This window comes from Oryzias latipes, chromosome 15, assembly GCF_053564925.1.
Source record: "Oryzias latipes strain Hd-rR chromosome 15, Olatipes_Hd-rR_3.1".
NCBI lineage: Eukaryota > Metazoa > Chordata > Actinopteri > Beloniformes > Adrianichthyidae > Oryzias > Oryzias latipes.
In genome coordinates, this window is record NC_136251.1 from 2,788,239 (window position 1) to 2,809,575 (window position 21,337).

The window sequence follows — 21,337 nt, forward strand, 5'->3', positions numbered from 1 at the left end:
GGCTGTTAGTGAGTTTTAGCATTCTTAGGGCGTGTCAACCCATCATCACTGATCGTCATCCCCTGCTTGGGCTCAGGAAAATGTCCACCATACACAAACATTCAATAGAAATGAAATAAAATCATAAAATAATCACACTAGTAAAAATAATAAAAGAGTAAAATAATAAAAGAATAAGATCAATAAAAATAAAATAAAAGTAAGTAAAAGCATAAAAGTGGTAAAAAGTAGATAACCGTTTAGTGACTCCTCCTCATGCACCCTCCCCTCCCAGCGGTATTAAACAGTCTAATTGCACTCGGTGCAAGGGACTTCCTGAGTCTTTCTGTGGAGCATGGCAGAGAGTGAAGGCGGTCGCTGAATGCGCTCCTTTGGTCAGTGAAGAGTCCATGTAGGGGATGACCAGCATCCTCCGCTCTGCCACCACCTCCACTGTCTCCAGGTTCCGCCCCACCACACAGCCTGCCGTCCTGATCAGATGATTCCGTTTTTTATGTCCTTTTTGTTCGCTCACCCCCCCCCCCCCCCCCCCCCAACACACCACATAAGACAGGGCACTTAAAACAATAGACTAATAAAACATAAAGAGGAGATCTAAGCAGACATTAAAAGAGGCGAGTCTTTTTAAGAAGTATAACCTGCTCTGCCCCTTCCTGTATATGGAGTCCATGTGTGCCGACCAGTTCAGCTTCTTGTCCAGGAGGACTCCAAGGTATCTGTAGTTATCCACTACCTCCACCTCTGCCCCACCAATGAGGATGGGCTGAACTTCAGCAGGTGTTCGACGGAAGTCCAGATCTATCTCCTTTGTCTTGGTGGTGTTCAGGTGGAGGCAGTTTTGTTGGCTTCAGTGCACAAAGTCCTCCACCAGCTGGCTGTACTCCCCCTCTTCACCCTCTTTGATACATGCCACAATTGCTGTGTCATCCGAGAACTTTTGCATGTGGCATGCATCAGAGTTGTAGTGGAAGTCAGTGAGGTGAGAGCACTGTGCTGCCAGTCAGTATGGAGGAACTGCAACTCTCCATTCTGACAAATTGTGGCCTGTTTGTCAGATAGTTTGTTATCCATGACACCAGTTGGAAGTTCACACCAAAGGAGAGGAGCTTCTGCTGGAGAAGGAGGGGCTGGATTGTGTTAAAAGCACTGGAGAAGTCAAAAAAGAGCATTCTCACAGCACAGCCCCCTGTGTCCAGGTAGGAGAGGGCCCGATGTAGAAGATACAGGACGGCGTCCTCAACTCCTACTTTTGGTTGGTAGGCGAACTGGAGATGGTCCTCATCCCCCTGCACCTGGGGTCACATGCGCTGCAAGACCAGCCATTCCAGCGTCTTCATGACATGAGAGGTGAGGGCGACCGGCCTGTAGTCGTTCAGCTCACTGGGGCGACTCTTCTTGGGCACAGGAACAATGCATGATGTTTTCCACAGTAATGGGACCCTACCCAGCTACAGGGTCGGGTTATAGACCTGTTGTAGGGGTTCTCCCAGTTCTGCAGCACAGGCCTTAAGGAGCTGTGGACTCACTCGGTCTGGGCCAGCTGCCTTCCTGGGGTGGAGCCATCTCAGCTCCCTGCTCACTTGATCAGCAGTGATGGAAAAGGGGTGATTGTTGGGATTTGATGACTGAGATGGGGGCAAAGGGAGGGCAGCAGGAGGGGGAGCAGAAGCAAGATGGTTGGGGAGGTCGGTGGGGCACCACAGCACCGGGGAGCAGGCAGCATGGGAGGTAGCCTGTGGGGAGCTGAACCGGTTGAAGAAAACATTGAGTTCATTGACTCTCTCCTGACCCCCGCTTGTGCCATCAGGACTTGTGCCATCAGGACTTGTGCCATCAGGACTTGTGCCATCAGGACTTGTGCCATCAGGACTTGTGCCATCATGAGGGACTATCGCAGAGCAGAGTGAAAGTGGAAGAAGGACAAGCTAGAGGTCTGACACCAGATGAACACTGTTAGCGTTTGTACCAGACTACTGTCAAAGACGGAAGCAGCAAACATCTTGCCAACATCATTTCCTCCAACAGTCAGAAACTTTTAATACAGTTAACTTGATCCTGTTCAAAATACTGTATTTGCTTGGATGTCTCATCTGAAACAGTAAGTTCAATGAGTTTTTAATGTTTTTTTATTGAAAAGGTTGATCCCAGCAGAGCTCTGATCGCATCTCCTGAACTTGACTGTGCTTTTTCATCCCCTTGCTCTGCTGTCTTCAACCAGTTTGAGTCTATAACTCTTTCCCTTTTAGAGGATGTGGTGGGTCAACGTCTTGTCTGCAGCTGGTTCAGAACGCTGCTGTTCGACTTTTAACTAGTACTCGTAAAAGAGAGCACATCAGCCCGGCCATTGCATCACTCCACTGGCTGCCTGTGTTTTCTAGAGTCCATTTTAAAATTCTGTGGTATGTTTTTAAATGCTTACATGGTCTTTCCCCTCCGTTCCTCTCCGAGCTTCTTCACCTTTCTTCCTCCTCTCGGTCCCTCAGGTCAGCCGACCTGCTGCTCCTGCAGGTACTGAGGTCCAGGGGGGGGCTCTGAGGGGACAGGGCCTCCTCTGTTACTGCTCCCCAGCTGTGGATCAACCTCCCTTTGAACGTTGGAGTTGCCCCCCCCTCACTGTCCACTTTTAAAACCCGTCTTTAAACCAATTTTTATTCTCTGGCTGTTAACCCCAGCAAGACTTAGTTTCTTTCTAAAATCTTTGTGTCTTTGAAACATTATTTTGTTATATTGATGCCTGTTTGTTTTTAGTTTTTAAAGATGTTCAGCACTTTAGTTTCAGCTGTAGTTGTTTTAGAAAGCTTTATAAATAAAGTTGGTATTGTAGCGACCTGGGGGTTAGCGCTGCATCCAGCCCCAAAGGCTCATGGGAAGTGGGGAGCTTTAGGGTGAAACCTTGAGTCAGAGGGTTGTGTACTGAAGTGACCTCCATGCTGTTTGGGCTGTTTGGGAGTGTTGGAATAAACGGGCTTGTTGCTGAAAAGGAATTATTGCCTGGCTATTGGTGATTCCTGCCTGAGTCTGTCTGGGGTTGTGCGGTGTATGGGGCACAAACAGCCCTACCCTGAAGTGTTGTCATGAGCAGTTGACTTTTGCTTCCCCGCTTAAGTGACGGTCCGGCTGGATTGCTACAGTATGGTAAAATAAAATGTAATGTAAATGTAATGTTGCTTTTGTTATATTGTTTATAAATAAGAAATAAATTCTAGACATTAACAACTTTATTTCATAGAGTTCTAATTTCTCATCTGTAAAAAGAAATCTAATGTTTTCATATTTTGTAAACTAAATTTCTTGTCATAAAATTTTAATTTGAAAATTAAAATTTTTTTTGGAAACCAGACACTTTAAAACATAAAACACAAATTTCAGCCCTATTCAGACCGGTCCATGAGAATATTATCTGACTTTAAACGGGTCCGCCACCTGAAAAAGGTTGAGTTCCACTACCCTACGCCCAAACTGAAGGCACCAATGGGGAGCTCGTCTGTAACCTCTGTTTTAGTAGTGGAGGACTACTTCACCCAATTAGTAAATAACTAAACAATAACTAAATAATAACTAAACAAACATACATCATTAATGCCAACTCATGATCCATAACATCAATACAAAATAAATAAATAAACAATACTAATAAAGTCAAAGAGCTAGATTGTAACTAAAATTCCTACATAATTCAGTTTGCCCATCTTTTAGTCTGGGTACCGTGTCCATGCATACAACCTCCCCTCTATATACATATTGGGCGGCATTAGCTCAGGTGGTTGAGCAGGTCAGCCAATGACCAAAGGGTCAATGGCTCAATCCCTGCTCCCCCTGAGTCAATTGTCGTTGTGTCTTTGGGCAAGACACTTCACCCTCCCTGCATCCAGTGTGGCTCCACTGGTGTGTGAATGCAAATGAATGTCCCGGTGATGGTCAGAGGGGCCGTAGGCGTGAGCTGTCAGCCTCTGTCAGTCTGGCCCAGGCCAGCTGTGGCTACAACCGTAGCTACCATCACATAGCATGAATGCTGGAAATACATTTTAAGCGCTTTGAGCGTCTGGAAAAGCACAGAAATCCAATCTTTTATTATTGTTATTATTATTGTTATATACTTGCATGTCAAAATAGCAGCCAGCATCCCTCAATGTAAATATTCAGGTAGTCTTTCACTCTACTCCACTGCTGATCAAAAACCTCCATTTACATATAAATGGAGAGAGTCATTTTTATCCATGATATAAAAGTTGATTAAAGTTGTGGTATGGTACAGTGATCCCTTGCTATAACGCGGTTTACTTTTCACGGTTTCGCTACTTCACGGATTTGCATCGTGCACTGTGTTCTGCATTCTGATTGGCTAAAAAAGTCACTCCGCTTCTTCTCTACCTGTGCGTCAATAATGTTGCAGTTTAATATGTACACGTACGTAAATCAGCTTTCCAAATTACGTACATGCAAATCATCTTGCAATTTCAAGTTTCTCTAAAACCCATAGAAAAAGAGCAACACCAACTGTCAATCACTATGTTCTTCTCCCGAACAAACACACACAGCTGCACCGCGGGCTTGAGAAGGAGAAAACACTGCAGCTTCTCAGACTGAAGAGCATTGAAATACACCTGAGCCACTATTTGTCCGTTTGTACTTTGTATTTTTTTCATGATCATTTTAAATTTTCTCCCGTTTAATTCAATTACTCTCGGGTCGCGGTGGGCGGGGCTTATCTCCGCGATTTGAAGCCTTCTGTTTACAGCGATGTTTCAAATTATTATTTGACAGTACAGTACAGAAGTTATTTGTTGAAAAATAAACGTTTTTAAAGTACTTTGATTTGTGAAACAATTACTTGAGCCTGTAAAATGGTTTGTTCTTTCTTTTCAATGTATAATAGAGTATTTAATTGTTTAATAATTGTTAAAAAAAATAAAGGTTTCTACTTCACGGATTTTGCCTATCACGGGTTCTTTCTGGAACGTAACCCCCGCGAAAAACAAGGGTTTACTGTATTAAAGTTGAACATATTTGGCTTATTTTGTCACTATTTTCTCTCTGTTTGGGAGGGGGGGGTGAACATTTTTCCTCCTCCCTAGGGGTGGAACAAGAGAAAAAGTTTGAAAACCACCGTCTTAAGCCTTTCAGATTAAACATTATCCATATAGATGATTATATAGTACCTTTGGAACACTAAAGAACAATTAAAGAAATGAAATATGAGTCATTTTCACACCCAGAAGTAAGACGACTCGATATCTGAGGCACCGCCTTTTGCTCCTTGTGGGTGTCGCCCATTTCATGACATCAACGTCGGCCTTGGCAGTGTGTCTGCGTTTCGCCCACGAAGATAAACAACATCCAAACTTTTTCACAGATGGATGTGCAGATTGTGCATATAGAAGGAAAGCATGATGCTGATCACCACTAGGTCAGTGGAGAAAGTGGGTGTGTGTGTTAGTCTGGGGGTGGTGCTGGCAGCACAGACTCCTCCTGGAAGGGGTGGTTCCTCACTTTGTGACATCACGATGTGAGAAGCCACTCGTTTTCATGGGTTGAGAGGGGCCCAGATTGAGGTTTTTAGAGTAATTAGAGAAATGTGTGACCAGATCAAAATACTGCTTTGGGGTTGTCAATAGTGAGGAATGACCATCGGAATACACTAAAAATGGACAAAAGGTTTGCATCAGAGGAGTGCAGAGAGCAGGATGGAGTGTGACGCTGGAGCAGATGGGTAAGGTGGGTGAGGGAAACTGATGAGGAGAACTTTAAATTTGATACGCTGAGGGAAGGGGAGCCAGTGAATGTCCTGGAGGACGGGGGTGATGTGATCACGGGAGCGGGTGTGTGTGAGCGGACGGGCAGCAGAGTTCTGAATGTATTGCAGCTTATTTATTATTTTGGAGGATGTACCATAAAGTTTTCTGTTGAAGTAATCTAAATGCGAGGGAATAAAGGCATGAATGATCCTGAATGTTTTTAATCATTATTTTTACTTTAATACAAGTCAACTTGGATCCTTAATGTGAAGGCATCAACAATGTCTGCAAAGCCAGTTTTTGTTTGCAAACAAAAAGCTTTTATTGTTTGACTTTATTTGGTTCAAAGTTTAGCTCATAAAAGATGTGTTGTTATTTCACTGTTTGCAGATAATTTAACTGTTAGTATTTTGTATCTGTTACTAGAATTTTCGATTGGGAGTTAGAGGAAATGCTATTGTGAAAATAACAATATTCCAAAATAAACAGGCAGCTTGAGATGCTGCTGTGCTCCTTTCTGGCCACACAGTGGCGCTGTTTCCTTATTTGTTCATAGTGTGACACCGCACTCTGCTGACAGCAGATTTCAGTGGCATCTTCCTGAGACCCACACAGGACACTCAAATAAAGCCTGTTCTAGTTTTTTTTGGTTCCGTTGCTGACATTTTGTTTTTTAATTATTTTCATTTTAGTTTAATACAATTCAACGAATGTTTCTATCAGTAGTCTTGATGAAAAGGAATAAATGTGGGACGGCATTGTTTCATTTATTGACCTTACACAGGATTGTCACACCCCCATCGCACAAAAACGCTTCAAACAAAAAGAAACCTGATCCCAGACGCCAAAACCAGAATTGTTTCTGCACAAATAAAACATTTTAATACCGCATGTCTAAGCCCCGGCATTTATTCTAAAAATGTGTCGGCTAACAGTCACAATATGCAGACATCAGATGAACATTTCAGGAACATTTCCGGATTTATTGAAATTATGAGAAAAGTTAGGTAAAACCTAAAGCATGAAAAAACAGGTAACTTAACAGAGAAAACTGTTTCTTTCTTAACTTTCTTGCCAATAGTGCCATAGGCACTGGCCTGCATCAGTCCGCCTTTACCACAAAAGCGTTCATCAGTCCAACAAATCCACTGAGAAATGTGATGAAATGCAACTCGGCTCAGAAAACAGCTACGTTAACAGGAACGGTTTCCTTCAGAACATTCTCGGCAGTAATGCCATAGGCCCTGGCCTGCCCCAGTCCAACTCTCCCAGTAACCCTTGTGCTATCCTAGGCACTTTAACGTTGGGAGGTGGGTCATCTAGACCCACTAGACAGTGCTCTGAACCTTTTTTCTTCAATGATTTGTGATCTTCACTGGTGTCCATGGATTACATGAAACCTTTCCACCTTTATCCACCTTTGACATGGTAGGGAGAACACGTCAAGGAAGGGGGGGTCATCTAAAATAGCACTAGGGTTAAAGCATTCATTAGCCTGACAACTCCCCTAAGACGCATGCAGAACTGCAACAACCTCAGAACCCAGGGCTATAGGAGATTACATGAGATTGGATGAAAACGATCGAAAATGAAAAATGAAAACGATAAAGAACGGTACCATTGTCGTCTGAATGATTGCTGCCAGTTCTTCTTTATCTTCTTGTAATGGCAACACAAGTGCTCCCATTGCTTGTTGTGCAGTTTGCAGTTTCACACTCCCAACATGACATGGCTGGCCGTCCTTAAAGCAGTGGATAAGATCGTCTTCAGATCTATCTCATGTATTAATGATTCCGCAATCCTTGAAGAATTTTCTTATCATAACTGGGGTGATTTCTTGCCAGACTGATGCAGTAGATCCAAACAAATGCAGTGCAGGCGCTTTCAAATTCCCGCCAGATATCAACTTCTTATCTTTGGCCCCGAGCATCCAGTTGTCACACATCTCTGGAAGCTTGTAATTGAAGGGCTTGTTCCAAACAAAATCAGCAGGCTGGATATTGTTGTCCTGTTTCATTCATCTGTTTATTGAGGTCACTACCACAGCCTCTTGGTCATCCTGTAGTCTGACCAATTCTTGCTTTGGAATGTATGTAAAATATATAATAGCACAGATCATAGTAAGTGGGAGAGGCATATTAAAATTTAATGGAATGTTAACCCTTGTGCTATCCTATGTGGTCAAGATGACCATTGAAGTGTTCTCCCTACCATGACAAAGGTGGATAAAGGTGGAAAGATTTCATGTAATCCATGGACACCAGTGAAGATCACAAATCATTGAAGAAAAAAGGTTCAGAGCACTGTCTAGTGGGTCTACATCAGTGTTTTTCAACCAGAGATGGTCAGGTGTGCTGTGGGAAATTGCCTTCATTAACTGATCTAAAAACATTTCCCATTTCCAGGATATCAGCTCTTTGTTCATCCAAACAGGCCCTGATAAAACACTGAGTAGTTAGGAATATGAAAGATCATAAAATACTTTTTTCTTTGTGTTTATTTGATTCTATTAAAGACATTTTGATAAGAATGACGGTACCGCGATTTAGTCGTAGCTTCAGCTCTGTTTTCAGAAAAGTCCCGCCCCTTTAACTGTCTCCACCAATCATTCTTGGAGGCTTAATCATCCGTCATCAGTCTGACCAATCAGAAGTGGTTAAAGTCTTCACTTCCTTGTTCTGATTCTGCTCATAAAGTCTCTCAGTTCCAACAAAAATACCAGCTAAAGCTCGTCTTTCCACAGAATCTGGTGTCAGACCGTGGAACAGCCAGGATGAGCTAATTGAGTTACTGCACAGGTGTAGTCACTCCCATCTAGGTGCTGCTAATGAGCAGCCTCCTATAAAAGGGGGGGGGGGGGTTGAGCTGGTTCTCTCTCCCTCATCCTTGGCTGAGACAGCATCAGTGCAAGTATTGTGGCCGTGCTTTTTGCCCTTAGTTTCCCTTGCCTAGATCTTTTTCAGTTTTGGTTCAGTGCTTGTCACAGTTCCTCGTCGCACAGCGGATCTGTGTGCGACCGCCCTGCGCCCCTTCCTCCAGGTGACACCAGCAATGTTTGGTATGTGTGCGGTGGGTGCCTCATCGCCCTGCATGTCCTCTTGTTGCTGAGGTAATGTCCTGCTTCCTGTCTTTCTGGTGTGACTTCACAGGGTCTTGGTGTGGAACCCGCTGCTGCTTATTGCGGGTCTTGTTGCCTTTGTCAGGACTGATCTCGGATGGTTCATGTGTCATCAGCTCCACCTTGCCGCCGGGTCAGCCCCTGAGCAGCGGCGTCCCCTCTGCCCCCGTGCAGTCGATCACGTGGTTGCGCAGGCGCTGACTTTGGGCAGTTGTGGTCCACAGTCATCATTTTCCACTGACTGACATTATTTAGGGATGGCATCTGAAACAACAAATGACTCATGAGCAGGTCACCTGACCCTCCGATCCTCCTAGGGTTCTCACTGGTGTTGATCAACAGATCAAATGCAGAGACAGGAAATAATCATAGGATATAAATGAGGTGTAATAAAATAAAACCCAGATTTTTCACATTGATCAAAGATCATTATTTTGAATTAGATTTCCTGTGTTATGCTGATTGGTTAACAGCGTTAGAAGGCTCCTCTCTGCAAATGAGCAGAGGAGGGGGGAGCAGGCGCAGTGAGAGCAGGAAGGAGGAGTGACACAGGGATAAGTAGCAAGAGAAACGGGGGGAGTTGTAAAATAGGATTAGGGAAAGGACAGCAAGGGCCAGCTGACGCGCACGGACACACAGCGCCGGCACACAGAGCCAGACAGCTACCAGAGTCTGCTGACCAGCAGCCATGGCAGACGTGGGTGAGTAGCTCCATTCTAGCATGTTCTGGAGCCAGTTTCTGAAGGGATGGATGAATGGATGCTGAGAAAAGCAGTAGCCTTACTGATGCCTGACATATGCCGTTTCCACTCTATAACAAATGCCAATAACTGCTCTCAATCCAGCCTCCTGTGAAGATCCAACGTCCCACCTCTCAGAAAGGGGACCTGAGTCACGCACTAACACCATGATGCTGCTTTGACTGAGCTGTCCATAGAAAACAGCTGTAAAGGGCAGATGAACTAAGAGCTCACATTAACAAGCTGGGGACTTTTTCAGTTTTGTCTGTGTCGCCACCTTGAAAGTGTCTTCTCATTCAAAGGGTTGGGGCACGCTCAGGTAAATTTGAAAGGGGCTTTATTGCTTTCTTCCTAAAACATTGCTAAATACGCTCAAAGGCATTCTGATGTAGCTGCTTATGAATCAGCCACAGAGCTGCATCTACACAAGCTATTTTAGTCTGACCCAAGGGATAAGCTCAGGTAATTATCGTCTGTAAGTTTCTCCTCACTGAGTCTGGACTTGGAAAATACCCTGTTTGTTCATGGAGCTGCTGAGTTTCATCAATAGGAAGCTGAGGACGGGATGCTTGAACACGTTGTTCCAGGTTTTTGTTGTTGTGATGGGGTGAGGAAGATGTGGCCACAGATGCTGGTATTGTCTGTCTAAAACAGGGGTCTGCAACCTTCAACAGTTTAGCAGCCATTTTGGCCGGTTTCTCACTGATCGAAAACAAGCAGGAGCTGTGAAGTCTCATTTTACTGCTTTGCACTCATTACATCGTTACTTTTAGAATAGATGATTCATAATTCAAAATAAAAGACTTCCTGTGCCAAACAGGATGGTCCCAGTCCAGCTAATGAACTCCTATGAAAGGTTGTAGACATCTAAAGACAAAAATGGCATTTTCTCTTCTTATACCCTATGGGTCTACTTTGGTGAGCCATCATCTTTTTTCGTACTTACTACTGCTGTTAACCTGAACGTAAACACAACTTCATTAGTTTATGATCCAGAAGACGAAGTGTAAAACAAGTATATTTACTAGTATGTATTTCAGCAACTCCCCTCTGGACAGCTACTAACAGTTGTTGTGCAGTATAAGAAAACATGTGCTTTAAAACCATGAAATAAACTGTTCAATCAGAAAAGATCAAAGCTTTTAACTGAGTTTTACTTAGTATTTGAAATCTGTGCATTCTGGAGAAAAAGTAGAACGAACGAGGCCTCTTGATGTCAGCAGAGATGGAAAAAGCTTTACATCGTTTATCTTACATTACACCCATACATGTATAAACTTGACTGGTCTAAATTAATTGAATTCTAATGAAGTAAACTATAATTTTAAAATTATTTTCGTTTTATTTTCATTAAGACAGAGAGGGGTATGTAGGGGTAAAAGAGCCACATGTGGCTCCGGAGCATCCGATCCAAACACTATGTGGTGAGGTTTGGGTATATGTTGAACCAAAGAGGGAACAATGAAACATGATTTGCAGTAACTTTTAATCATCTTTGAAGAGATTAGAAAACTCTTAGGTAAAATGTGTGTGTGTGCGTGGGGCGGAGGGTCTTAAGTGATGTTTAAGTTGCTGCTCTAGAGGCATTTGGAGATGTGAGCAAGCAAGTTTTTCCTCATTAAAGATACGAGATGTGAGACTGCTGAAGGATTTTCTTCACTTAGACTAAAGTTACAGAAATGTCTGAGCCTACTCCCATCTTTTCTGTGCTTCATACACAATCAAGTCCAGAGGAGAGCAGGTCCAGAGCTTGGTTCAGAGGACGTATAGATCTGCAGTATTTGGTAAAGGCATCAATTCTCTCTGACATACACAACATTCACAGTTGGTCATTTAACAGAAGCTTTTAACCAAAGTGAGAGACGAATGAGGATCATACCAAGGACAATCTGTCTGTGACATTCTAAGTTAGGTACTGTACACACAGCTAAAGGTGGGAAGGGATTTTTTAAACAGTGGTTGTCTTTTTATCCAAGAATTGAGTCAGCTTTGCTGCAAAGTTAGTTAGTCATTGTGTAACACAGAAAGGAATAGGCTGCATGCCTGTGATCATCAGCTGGTGGTGCAGGGATCAAAATTAGTTGGATGGTTTATAGACCCGGATGAGCGAGTTCTGGACATTTAGCTAAAAGTGACCACTCTGTAGCTGATTGCTATGGTTACAACTGCAATGCAAAAAATCTGTCTTCTTTGTTTTATTACTGGGTGGTAGACTCATGACAACCTTAAGCATGTATTTCAAGGGACTCCCAGGTCCATATGGTCCAATGTGACTCAAAACCATTCAGCTCTTTGTTTGGTCCCTTATTTATTTCTCTGAAGAGCTCCTAAAACTTTCTTACCAGTTCTCTTGCCAGTTTAATTCAGAATTGAGAAAGCCTATTGGATAAGAGCAGAAGCATCTGAAACTTATGACAAAGGTGGATAAAGGTGGAAAGATTTCATGTAATCCATGGACACCAGTGAAGATCACAAATCATTGAAGAAAAAAGGTTCAGCGCACTGTCTAGTGGGTCTAGATGACCCAACCCCCAATAGTAAAGTGTCTAGGATAGAACAAGGGTTACAGGCTAAAGTCACAACTGCCCTTACGGGTGGATACGGGCTGCTGGGAAAAATGGGCAAACCTCTGCGGGGCACGCGGGTGGTCTGTACCTCACCTGTACGTCATAAATGCGTGTCATTTATGTATAGGTGCCTGTGACTAAAGCTTAAGGGATATTGACAATGGAAACAGGAGACCTCAGCTACAACCTGGTTACAGAACACCCAATCCCATCTATTCTTTGACAGGAAACTTGATGGATGTTTTGGAGTATTTTCAGATGGACTTGATTTTTTTTTCCTTGTTTATATTCCCAAAAATATCCTGTTGGAGGGACTTTAGGTGATAGTGTTAGAATGTCCTGAGTTTCAGATCTGGCTTCTGCGTCAGCTACTTCTGGGTTGGCATTATAAAGCATTACAAGGAATCGACTGAAACTGCAATCAATAAATCAAGAGCCCTCACTAAGAAAATATGAGATATGAACTACAACTGACCCATTCCTCTTTTTAGACCACTGATGAACCAGAGATAATCAGGTATCGGAATCTTAATTCCGATTACCTGGAGATAAGAGAAACAGAACCTGACCATTCTTCAAATTTTCCTTTTTGATCAAAGTAATTTTACATGGTCTGGCTCGGTTTGGGGGGGTGGTCCCTTTGCCTGTGCTGGGGGGGTTGGTGGGGGGCCCTGCTCGCAGGGGGTGAGGCCCAGCGGCACTGGATGGGCTGCCCATCTACACCTGGGGCTGGGATCAACCCTTCCCTGGCTCTGGGACGACCCTCTTGGGGCCCCCGGTCGCTCTGTGTGTCTGGGGTCTGAGGTGGGGCGGGGGGGGGGGGGGGGGGGGGGGGGCTTGTCGGCCCTGTCCTGTGGGGGGGGCTTTCTTGGGGGGGGGGCACTATTGGTACGGGACCTTGGGGGGTTGACGGGTCGGGGTCTCCGCTGAGGCAATCTGCAATTGCCTCGGCCGGTTGGCTGCCTCGATCCCGTTGAGGCCTGACCAGAGCTCTTCCAGGGCCAGCGCTTGGGGGTGGGGGCCTGGACTTGCTCCGGGGGGGCGGCGCTTTCTGGCTCCTCTCTCTCTGTGTGGGGTGGGTGATGCCGGGTGTCGGCGCCTCCGGGGATGGGACCCCTGGGCTGAGGGGACCTGGCCCCTATGCTGGGGGGGGCTGGGGGACGGCTGTTTGACCAGCTGTCCCCAACTTACCCCCTTCCTCATATAATCTCATTGTAGGGTGATGGGGTGGGGGGTTTAGCCTGCGATGCACCTGGGGGGGGAGCTACTTGGCAGTGGTCCCCCTCCCATGGTTGCCGTATGGAGTGGGCCCCCCCTCTCTCGGTTTTATTTGCACCTTAGACATGAAGGGGCCTTGGTAGGGGGGGGTGCTTGGACATCACTGCCAGTAAGCAGCAGATGTCCTCTTAGCACCCTACCCGCCAATTTTAACCGCACCTTAGACATTTAGGGCCCCTTGGTGGGGAGGGTGAGGGGACATCACTGTGAATAATCAGGAGATGTCCCCTCAATGCCCTACCCGCCAATTATAACTGCACCCCCCTTAGTACACACACCCTTTACTCCTCAAAATATACATTCAAACATAAACACACACACACATACACACACACACCCTTACAAACACACACACACGCACACATTTTGCAAGGAAGGTGGGACCTAGGACCATCTGTCCCCTACCCCATCCCTGGTGGGGGGTACTGGGCCCTTGGCAACGGTGGCCGTGGCCCCTGGGTGCCAGCGGTGCTCTCGCCGCACAGGTAGAGGGTTCACATTACACCTGAGCCGGGGGTGTCGGTATCCCTGTGGGGTGGGTTCTGGTCCTTGCCCCTGAGCGCTGGGCCCCGCAAAATTTCCAACTCTGGCCGAGCCTGGTCGGGCCATGTTAACAACACCCCTCGTGGGCCCCCCTTTTCCTCGGGGGGCTCCCCTCCTGGGCCGGGGCGGCTGGCCCCTGCCTTGCTCCTTCCTGGACCAAACGTGGGCCGGGTGGGTGGCTGCCTGGAGTGCGGAGCGGGTCTCCCTTGGGGGGTCCTGGCTCATACCTGGGGTTGGGGCGGGGGTGATGCCCAGAACTCCTGGGTAGTGATGGGGTGCTCGTCTGGGGCTGTGGGCGCCCTTCTCGGATGGGGCCCTGCGTTGGGCCCTCCCGGTGCGGCGGGGGGGCTGCTCTCCTGGTTGGGCTAGGGCGGCGCTCTCTTTCCCCCACATGCCTCCCTGCTCTCTGGCTCTGGGGGCCTCGCGGCGGTCCAGCTGGGCCTGGGTGGCGGATGTGGTCGCCCGGGGGGCGGTTGTTCTCTGCCTGCTGCCGTGTGGCGTTGGGGGGTTCTGGCTGCCGCTGCTGCTGCGGCGGGGGTCTTGGTGTGGGGATGGCTGGGCACTCTCCTTCCTTCTTTTCACATTCCATCATCCATTTTAGAAGAACATAAACACTCAATTGAGCACAGGTGTTAGCTCACCTTTTGCACTAATAGTTTGCATGATTGAATGAATGAAATATTTCACAGTAGTTGGTTTGAAGGCATATGTATGCGTGTGTGAACACTATCTACATTTTTGCAGCTAGCAGGTGTGTTGATAACATTTTAGTGTGTGTGTGGACAGGCCTCGCCCTTTGAGATTTGTAGTACATTAGAACCTTACCGTAATTTTTTTTTTTTTTTTTTTTTTTTTTTTTTTATACACTGTATTTTATCCCACGAAGGGAAATTCTTTCTCCGCATTTGACCCATCCCCTTGGGGAGCGGTGAGCTGCAGCCGAAACCGCGCTCGGGAGGCAGTAGCGTTAAGGGTCTTGCCTAAGGACCCTCACTGGGTGATGTTAACTGCTCGCCATTGATATGGTAATTGCCCCCAGTACCATTGCTCATTCCCCTCCGGGAATCGAACCCTGGTTTCCTGCATGGTAGCTTCCCACCTTACCAACCGAGCTTACCCAGCCGTCTAATGATAAACATCCAGTAAACTTGTTGCTTTACGCTGCTTCATGGTCTACCCCCCCCCCCCCCCCCCCATATTATCACCCTTTTACCCCCCCCCCCCTCTCTAACATCCCTCTCTCTTCTTCCCTTCTTTCCTTTTCCGTCCGGTCCAACACCAAAGATTTTCAAACTTGATTGAAATTAATAAAGTTTGGCCTCAATTACAAAAGGGGTTTATTCAGACATACCTCTGGTTTGTCTGAAGATTAATAACCCCTATTGTTAAAGTAAAATATGTCCAACACAGGAGGCCCTCAGTCCTCATCTGCCTGCCCAGCTGTTGGACAGGACAAGTTACAAAAAAAAAAAAGCAAATACTGTATCGATCAGGAAACTCAAGACCCCTTCGTGCGGCTCTGCGGCATCAAACTGCGTGTAGCTGCTGATGTTATTTTCCAGCAGAACTTGGAACCTGTCTACACCGCTGTTTCAGTGACCATGTACTGTGCTTACTTGGGCAGCACACTTGCCTGACCTAAACCTAATAGAAACTCTAGGATCTGTTGTCAAGAGCATAGGAAGGAACAGCTTACAGAAACTTGACAGAAGTACCTTTTTTTTTTAAACCTACTCCAATGAAAATTGTGTTTTATGGTGCTTTTGTGTTTACAATTGCATTTCTGAGTATTTATTTTTTCAAATCATGATGATTCAGGAGCAAGTGTGAAAAATATGCAGTTTGAAAAAGCTTGGAGCTGTGATGTAGAAACTACAGCTGGCAGGCCACAAGCTCCCTGCTCCGCACTATTCTAATGCATCAACTCGTAAATTACCATGTACGTCTCCTTTTTCCTTGCAATTTTTGTTGCAGCGCAAACATTAGGTTGGGAGTGTGAGGGGCTGTAAGACAACAGGAGTAAACTGATGGATGACAGGAGCTCAGAATAAATTTTGTTTTTTCATTGTTTGACAGCACTTATCTGCTACCTACAATTGGTAGAGAAGAGGCTCAATGCCCAAAACGTTGCAAATCCCACAAATCTCGCTCCAGCTTTCTCTGTCACAGCTCAGGCGGATGAGCAGGTCGTCCAATGATCAAAGGGTCGGCGGTTCGATCCCTAGTCAACTCTCGTTGTGTCCTTGGGCAAGACACTTCACCCTCCTTGCATCCAGTGTGGCTCCACTGGTGTGTGAATGCATATGAATGTCCCGGTGATGGTCAGAGGGGCTGTAGGCGTGAACTGCCAGCCACGCCTCTGTCATCACCAAGTATGAATGAGGAGTGAATGAATAATGGACACATTGTAAGAACTTTGAGCATCTGGAAAAGCGCAGATAAATCTAATCCATTTTTATTCTTCTTATTATCATTCTTCTTATTATTATTATTATTATAATTATTATTACTTTATGTCATAGAATTTCAGTTGGGCAGAAAAAGGCAATTTTTAAATTCTCCTCCGTAATCATGACAGTTGGTACTTCCTTTTTATAAAGAGGACACTTTCCAAAAATCCCTACCAAATCCGAGTCCCTGATTGGTCAAAGTTCAGCATTTTCATAATTCAGCGACAATGCTGAATATTCCAGCGTGCGATCGATGAACGCCCGATTTGTACGTAGAGCCCACGACCAGACAAAAAGATTTACGTATTGACGTGTGAATGCAATCATTCTAAAAGCAGAATCCTGAAATTGGGATTGACGTGCATTTACATGGACTTCTCATTGAGAGTGGATGGTTGAATGTGAGTCAACGCGCGGGGGGTGGGGGTGGGGGTGATCGCAGCATCACAGTTCTCTGTAGCTATGAATTTAATAGTCATGAAAACAGAAGCATATTCGTGAAGTTTTTCTTTTATCAAGAATTTACTATGTTTAATATGCTATAGTGCTAACATGACGCACAACAAAACATTGAATTAATACAATTTAGACTTTTTCTGATATTGATTTTTGTAAGAGTTTGTCACAGTTTTTTGCTGTTGTTCTGGCATTGTACGTCTGACCTTAGGTCAAACCTGCAGGAACATCTAATCCTGGAAAGATTGTGGGGGGATTAGCACCTTAATGCCTCAGACTACCAGCACTGTTAAACTTTTGGTGTTATGGAGAGACTGGTCTGATGACAATCAGCTGACAATATAGCTGACGTCAGAGAGGAGTGAACATCATTTCTTTAGTTTTCATCTTTGTTTTGATAACCCTGGACTGGACTACAGGACAAACATTCATGGCATGGTAGGCATGCACAATTAATCGCACATTTATCATTGCACACATCATAGCGATATGTGCAACACACATATCGCAAAAGTCTGTGAAAATTCCAATAAATGGTTACCTTAAATGTGCTAAAACAATCTTATGACTAGGGGGGGTGTCAAAATATCGATATGGTGATGTATCGCGATATTTAGTCCCATGATTGATTCATGCGTTTTCATCAAGTATTGATCTTTTATTTAAGTTTGAAGACCATGTAAAACGTTATATTCATTATCCTTTGGTAAGACGCTTGGCTGTCGCGGGCGGACGAAGAAGAATACACTTTCACATAAAAATGGCGGTGGAAAAAAACAAGGAATATCGTGAGAGCATCAAGTTGAAAGACGCACCGGCAGTATTGAAGTCCAAAGTATGGACTCACTTTGGATTTTACAGCAGTGCAGATGAGACTAGGCTGGAGAACCCTGTGCAATTGTTTTTCAAAAGTTTGGAACACTGGATACAACCAACATGCACAGCCACTTGTCGCAGCATCACCCGGAGTTGTGTGAGAAAGCCGTGGCCGTTGCTGGCTTGAAGCCGACACAGCCCGGCATGAATGCCTTTTTCCAGGCGGAGCTACCACCGTCTTCTGCGAGAGCAGAGGCAAAAACAAACAACGGGAAAGCTGTTTACACGTGCAAGGGGCTCCGTCCCTACAGCGAGGTGGAGAACGAGGGATTTTGTTTTTGATGAACGCATTAGAGCCTGGCTTTGACATTCCCTCTTGGAAATACTTTGCTGAAAAAATAATCCCTGAACTGTACGCCCAGACCAGAGCTAAGGTCGAGATGGTGCTGGAGACAGCAGAAAGAGTGGGGCTCAAGTGTGACAGCTGGACCTCCAGGGCCACAGCTTCCTGCATGACGTTCACGGTGCATGTTATTGACGAGGACTGGGAAAGGAAGTTGTATGTCCTACAAACCTGAGCAATGCACAAATTTCACAGCGGTGCACACATTTCAGATGTACTGAAAGCAGCCGTAGGTGAGTGGCGTCTTGAGGCTAAAACGCCAGTGGTCGTCACTGACAATGCATCCAACATGTGTGTCGTAATGGAGCAAACAGGCTGCCAACATGTCAGATGTTTTGCCCATGTTTTTAATCTTGCACCCCAACGTGCTGTGAAAGTAACTTCTGGTGCCAAGGCTCTTGCAAAAGTGAGGCGGGTCTCAACATTCTTCCACAGAAGCACATGTGGAGCAGAAGCCCTGAAAGGAAATCACAAACTCCTTGGCCTCCCTAATCACAGGCGGGTCACAGCAAAAAAGTTAATACCAAGGTGACTGGCAGCTTTTTGACTTATTCAATTTTTATCCTTTTTACAGCAATTTTAAACTAAATAATGGCATGTTCATGTTCACTATTGTTTACACTAAAATTTACAGATATTTCCAAATTTAAATTGTCATTGTTTGTCAAAGACAGAGTATTGCAGATTTCAGCGATGTTACACAAAAGTGTTTTTATGCATTGCACCAGATTGGACATAAGCTGTTTTTTTATCACCGATTTTAACACTGGTAACAAAATAATTTTAGAAGTTTTATACATATATTAATTATAGAAGACTTATCCCACCGACTGAAATGAACTCCTACACAGGCAGGATCTACATAACCAACATTCATGGAGAGAAGTGTGAAAACATAAACTATGCCCATATTTGTGCTAGATTGAATTAGCAGTTGAGTTTGATGAATGTGTGCTTCTTAGAGTGTACCTTGATCACAGTGAAGGCTCCAGCAAAAGCAGGAGGCCCGGCACCCCACACCTCAGGGCCACAAATGTTTTTAAAGTAATGACTAATCTGAAGTTATCTGTCCCATCAGCCTCTTATCGCAGCTGCAGCATGCTGTATAACCATTACAGCTCATTCAACAATTAGGAGTTTAGTTTAGACCTATTTCAGTTTTGGTCATGGACCAAAACTAAAACCAGAAAATCTTTTGGTCGTGGACATCATTGTGGTCGTTTTGGCACTTGACAAAAACCTCTCCACCGAAGGCGTTGACTAAACTAATGTTCACTTTGGTGACCTCATCATTTTAAGTTCTGGGCATTTCACAAAAATGCAGTGAATGCATGAACCTTGTATACCTGTATTAAAATTTGGTTTATAGAATGTCACATTATGACTAACTTTTAAAAAACAATGTATATCGTAGAATCTGCCCCCCCCCCGTCTTTCCTTCCTGTTTTTCTTCACACGCCTTCTCAGCCAGCAGGAGCGTGTGCAGCTGCAGGGGGCGCCAATTCGCATGTTTCGAAACGTTCCAAACATCGTGATATTTAACAGATAAAAGAAAACCATAGTGCCGCGGATTTTTTTCTTCTCCAGGTGGTGACCTGGCGCCCCTCATGAATTACCGCCCCGTGCATCCGCCGGACTGCCTTTGCCTAAAACTGCTACTGGGTTATCACCACCCACCTGTCGTCTGCTACTTTGGTCTTCCTGATTTGTTCCTCATAACTTAATAAATACTTTAAGTCATTCTTTGTCAGCAAGTTTTCAAAATCGAATATAGAATTTGGTATTCTATGATGCAGTCATGAATACAAATGAAATGACAGCACTGCTGAAACACTTTGATATTTGGTAAGTCAAGACCTCCTTCGTTACTTGGTAACTGCAGAGAGCTGAGTGGTCTGTGTTTACTCCAAATTCATCCACTGAGCCAGTGCTTCTTAAATAGTGGGGCGCGCAGTAGTGGTGGTTTTAGGCACAGGTAATACGGGCAATTGCCCGGGGCGTAATTTAACGGGGGGCGGTGGTGACAGCGGCTCAGTGCTTGAAAAAAAATCTGGTCCAATATTGGTTTCCTATTATCTGTTCTATCACAGAGTTTGTAACAGCCTGAAACTGTGAACTGCCGTCCCTGCAGCTGCTCCTGTCTCCCGTCACACATCTTTTTATCTTTATCCACCTTTGTCATGATAGGGAGAACACATCAATGTAAGGGTGGGGTCATCTAAGATAGCACAAGGGTTAATAAGAGATGTGAGCCCTTAACATAATTACAGCAAGGAATTCCACCTGAATAGATCATGTTTGATCTTATTAAATAATGGACAAAAAATTGCTATAAACATCTTAAAGGTAGGGGTTATGAAAATATCCAGATATACAAAACCTTCTGGAGACTATAAAAAAGGAGGTGGAGTTATAGTAACTGAATTATGGCACCTGAAGGGCATAGCCCTAGATTTGTTAAAGTTTACTCTACAGTTGGGATCTAAAGTTTTGGCAACCCAGTTAAAAAGTTATATTACAGTGCAGAAAGATACCAAGGTAAAAAAAGGAAAAATCCTCAAAAGGTGTCTATGTAATACAGAATGTAAAATCACTTTTCAAAATAACAGAAAACAAAACCCTTTTCTGCATCCTCACCACAAAATACATCATTTGAAGTTGGCAAATGAACAAAGGAAAAAACCGGATGCAATTTGGAGACAGGTTCTGTGGAGCGACGAGGTTACAATGAAATTTTTTGGCGGGAATGAGCGAAGGTACGTTTGGAGAAGGAAGGGCACAGACTTTAATGAAAAGAGTCTCTGTCCAACTGTCAATCATGCTCTGGAGTTGTATTGCAGCCAGCGACACATAACATTTCATGAGGAGAAGGAAGAATGGATCAAACCAAATTTTAGCAAATTTTGGACACTGACTTGATGGCATCTGTAAGAAAGCTGAAGTTGAAGAGAGGATGACTTTTACAAATGAACAATGATCCTAAACACCTCCAAAGCCACACTGGCACACATTAAGGGGCAGAAAGGAAGGTTTGGCTGCGGCCTTCCCAATCAGCTGACCTCAATGTGATAGAAAATCTATGGATAGACCTGAAAAGGGCCGTGGGTAAAACATGGATGAAGAAGAATGGATGAAGATGCTTCAAACAAGAACTGAGAGAGTCTTGGCTGGCTACAAAAAGTCTTCACAAGCTGATGTAGCCCACTTATAAAAAGCATTTATTTTTGCTAC

General features: G+C 44.7%; 1 protein-coding gene across 4 annotated transcripts in view; it reads left to right on the forward strand.

Annotated features, from left to right (window-relative positions):
- The first annotated feature begins 9,375 nt into the window (after positions 1–9,375).
- Positions 9,376–21,337, forward strand: part of LOC101165120 (rap1 GTPase-GDP dissociation stimulator 1) — a 62,876-nt gene continuing 50,914 nt past the window's right edge. For 2 of the 4 annotated variants that reach the window (XM_020699741.3, XM_011492565.4), the window contains exon 1: positions 9,377–9,554. In XM_020699741.3, coding sequence (XP_020555400.1) covers positions 9,542–9,554 — 13 coding nt within the window. In that variant the 5' untranslated portion in view covers positions 9,377–9,541. Of the gene's footprint in view, positions 9,555–21,337 lie in introns of all 4 variants that reach the window. The other 2 variants (XM_004084335.5, XM_020699740.3) reach the window with 2 other exon arrangements.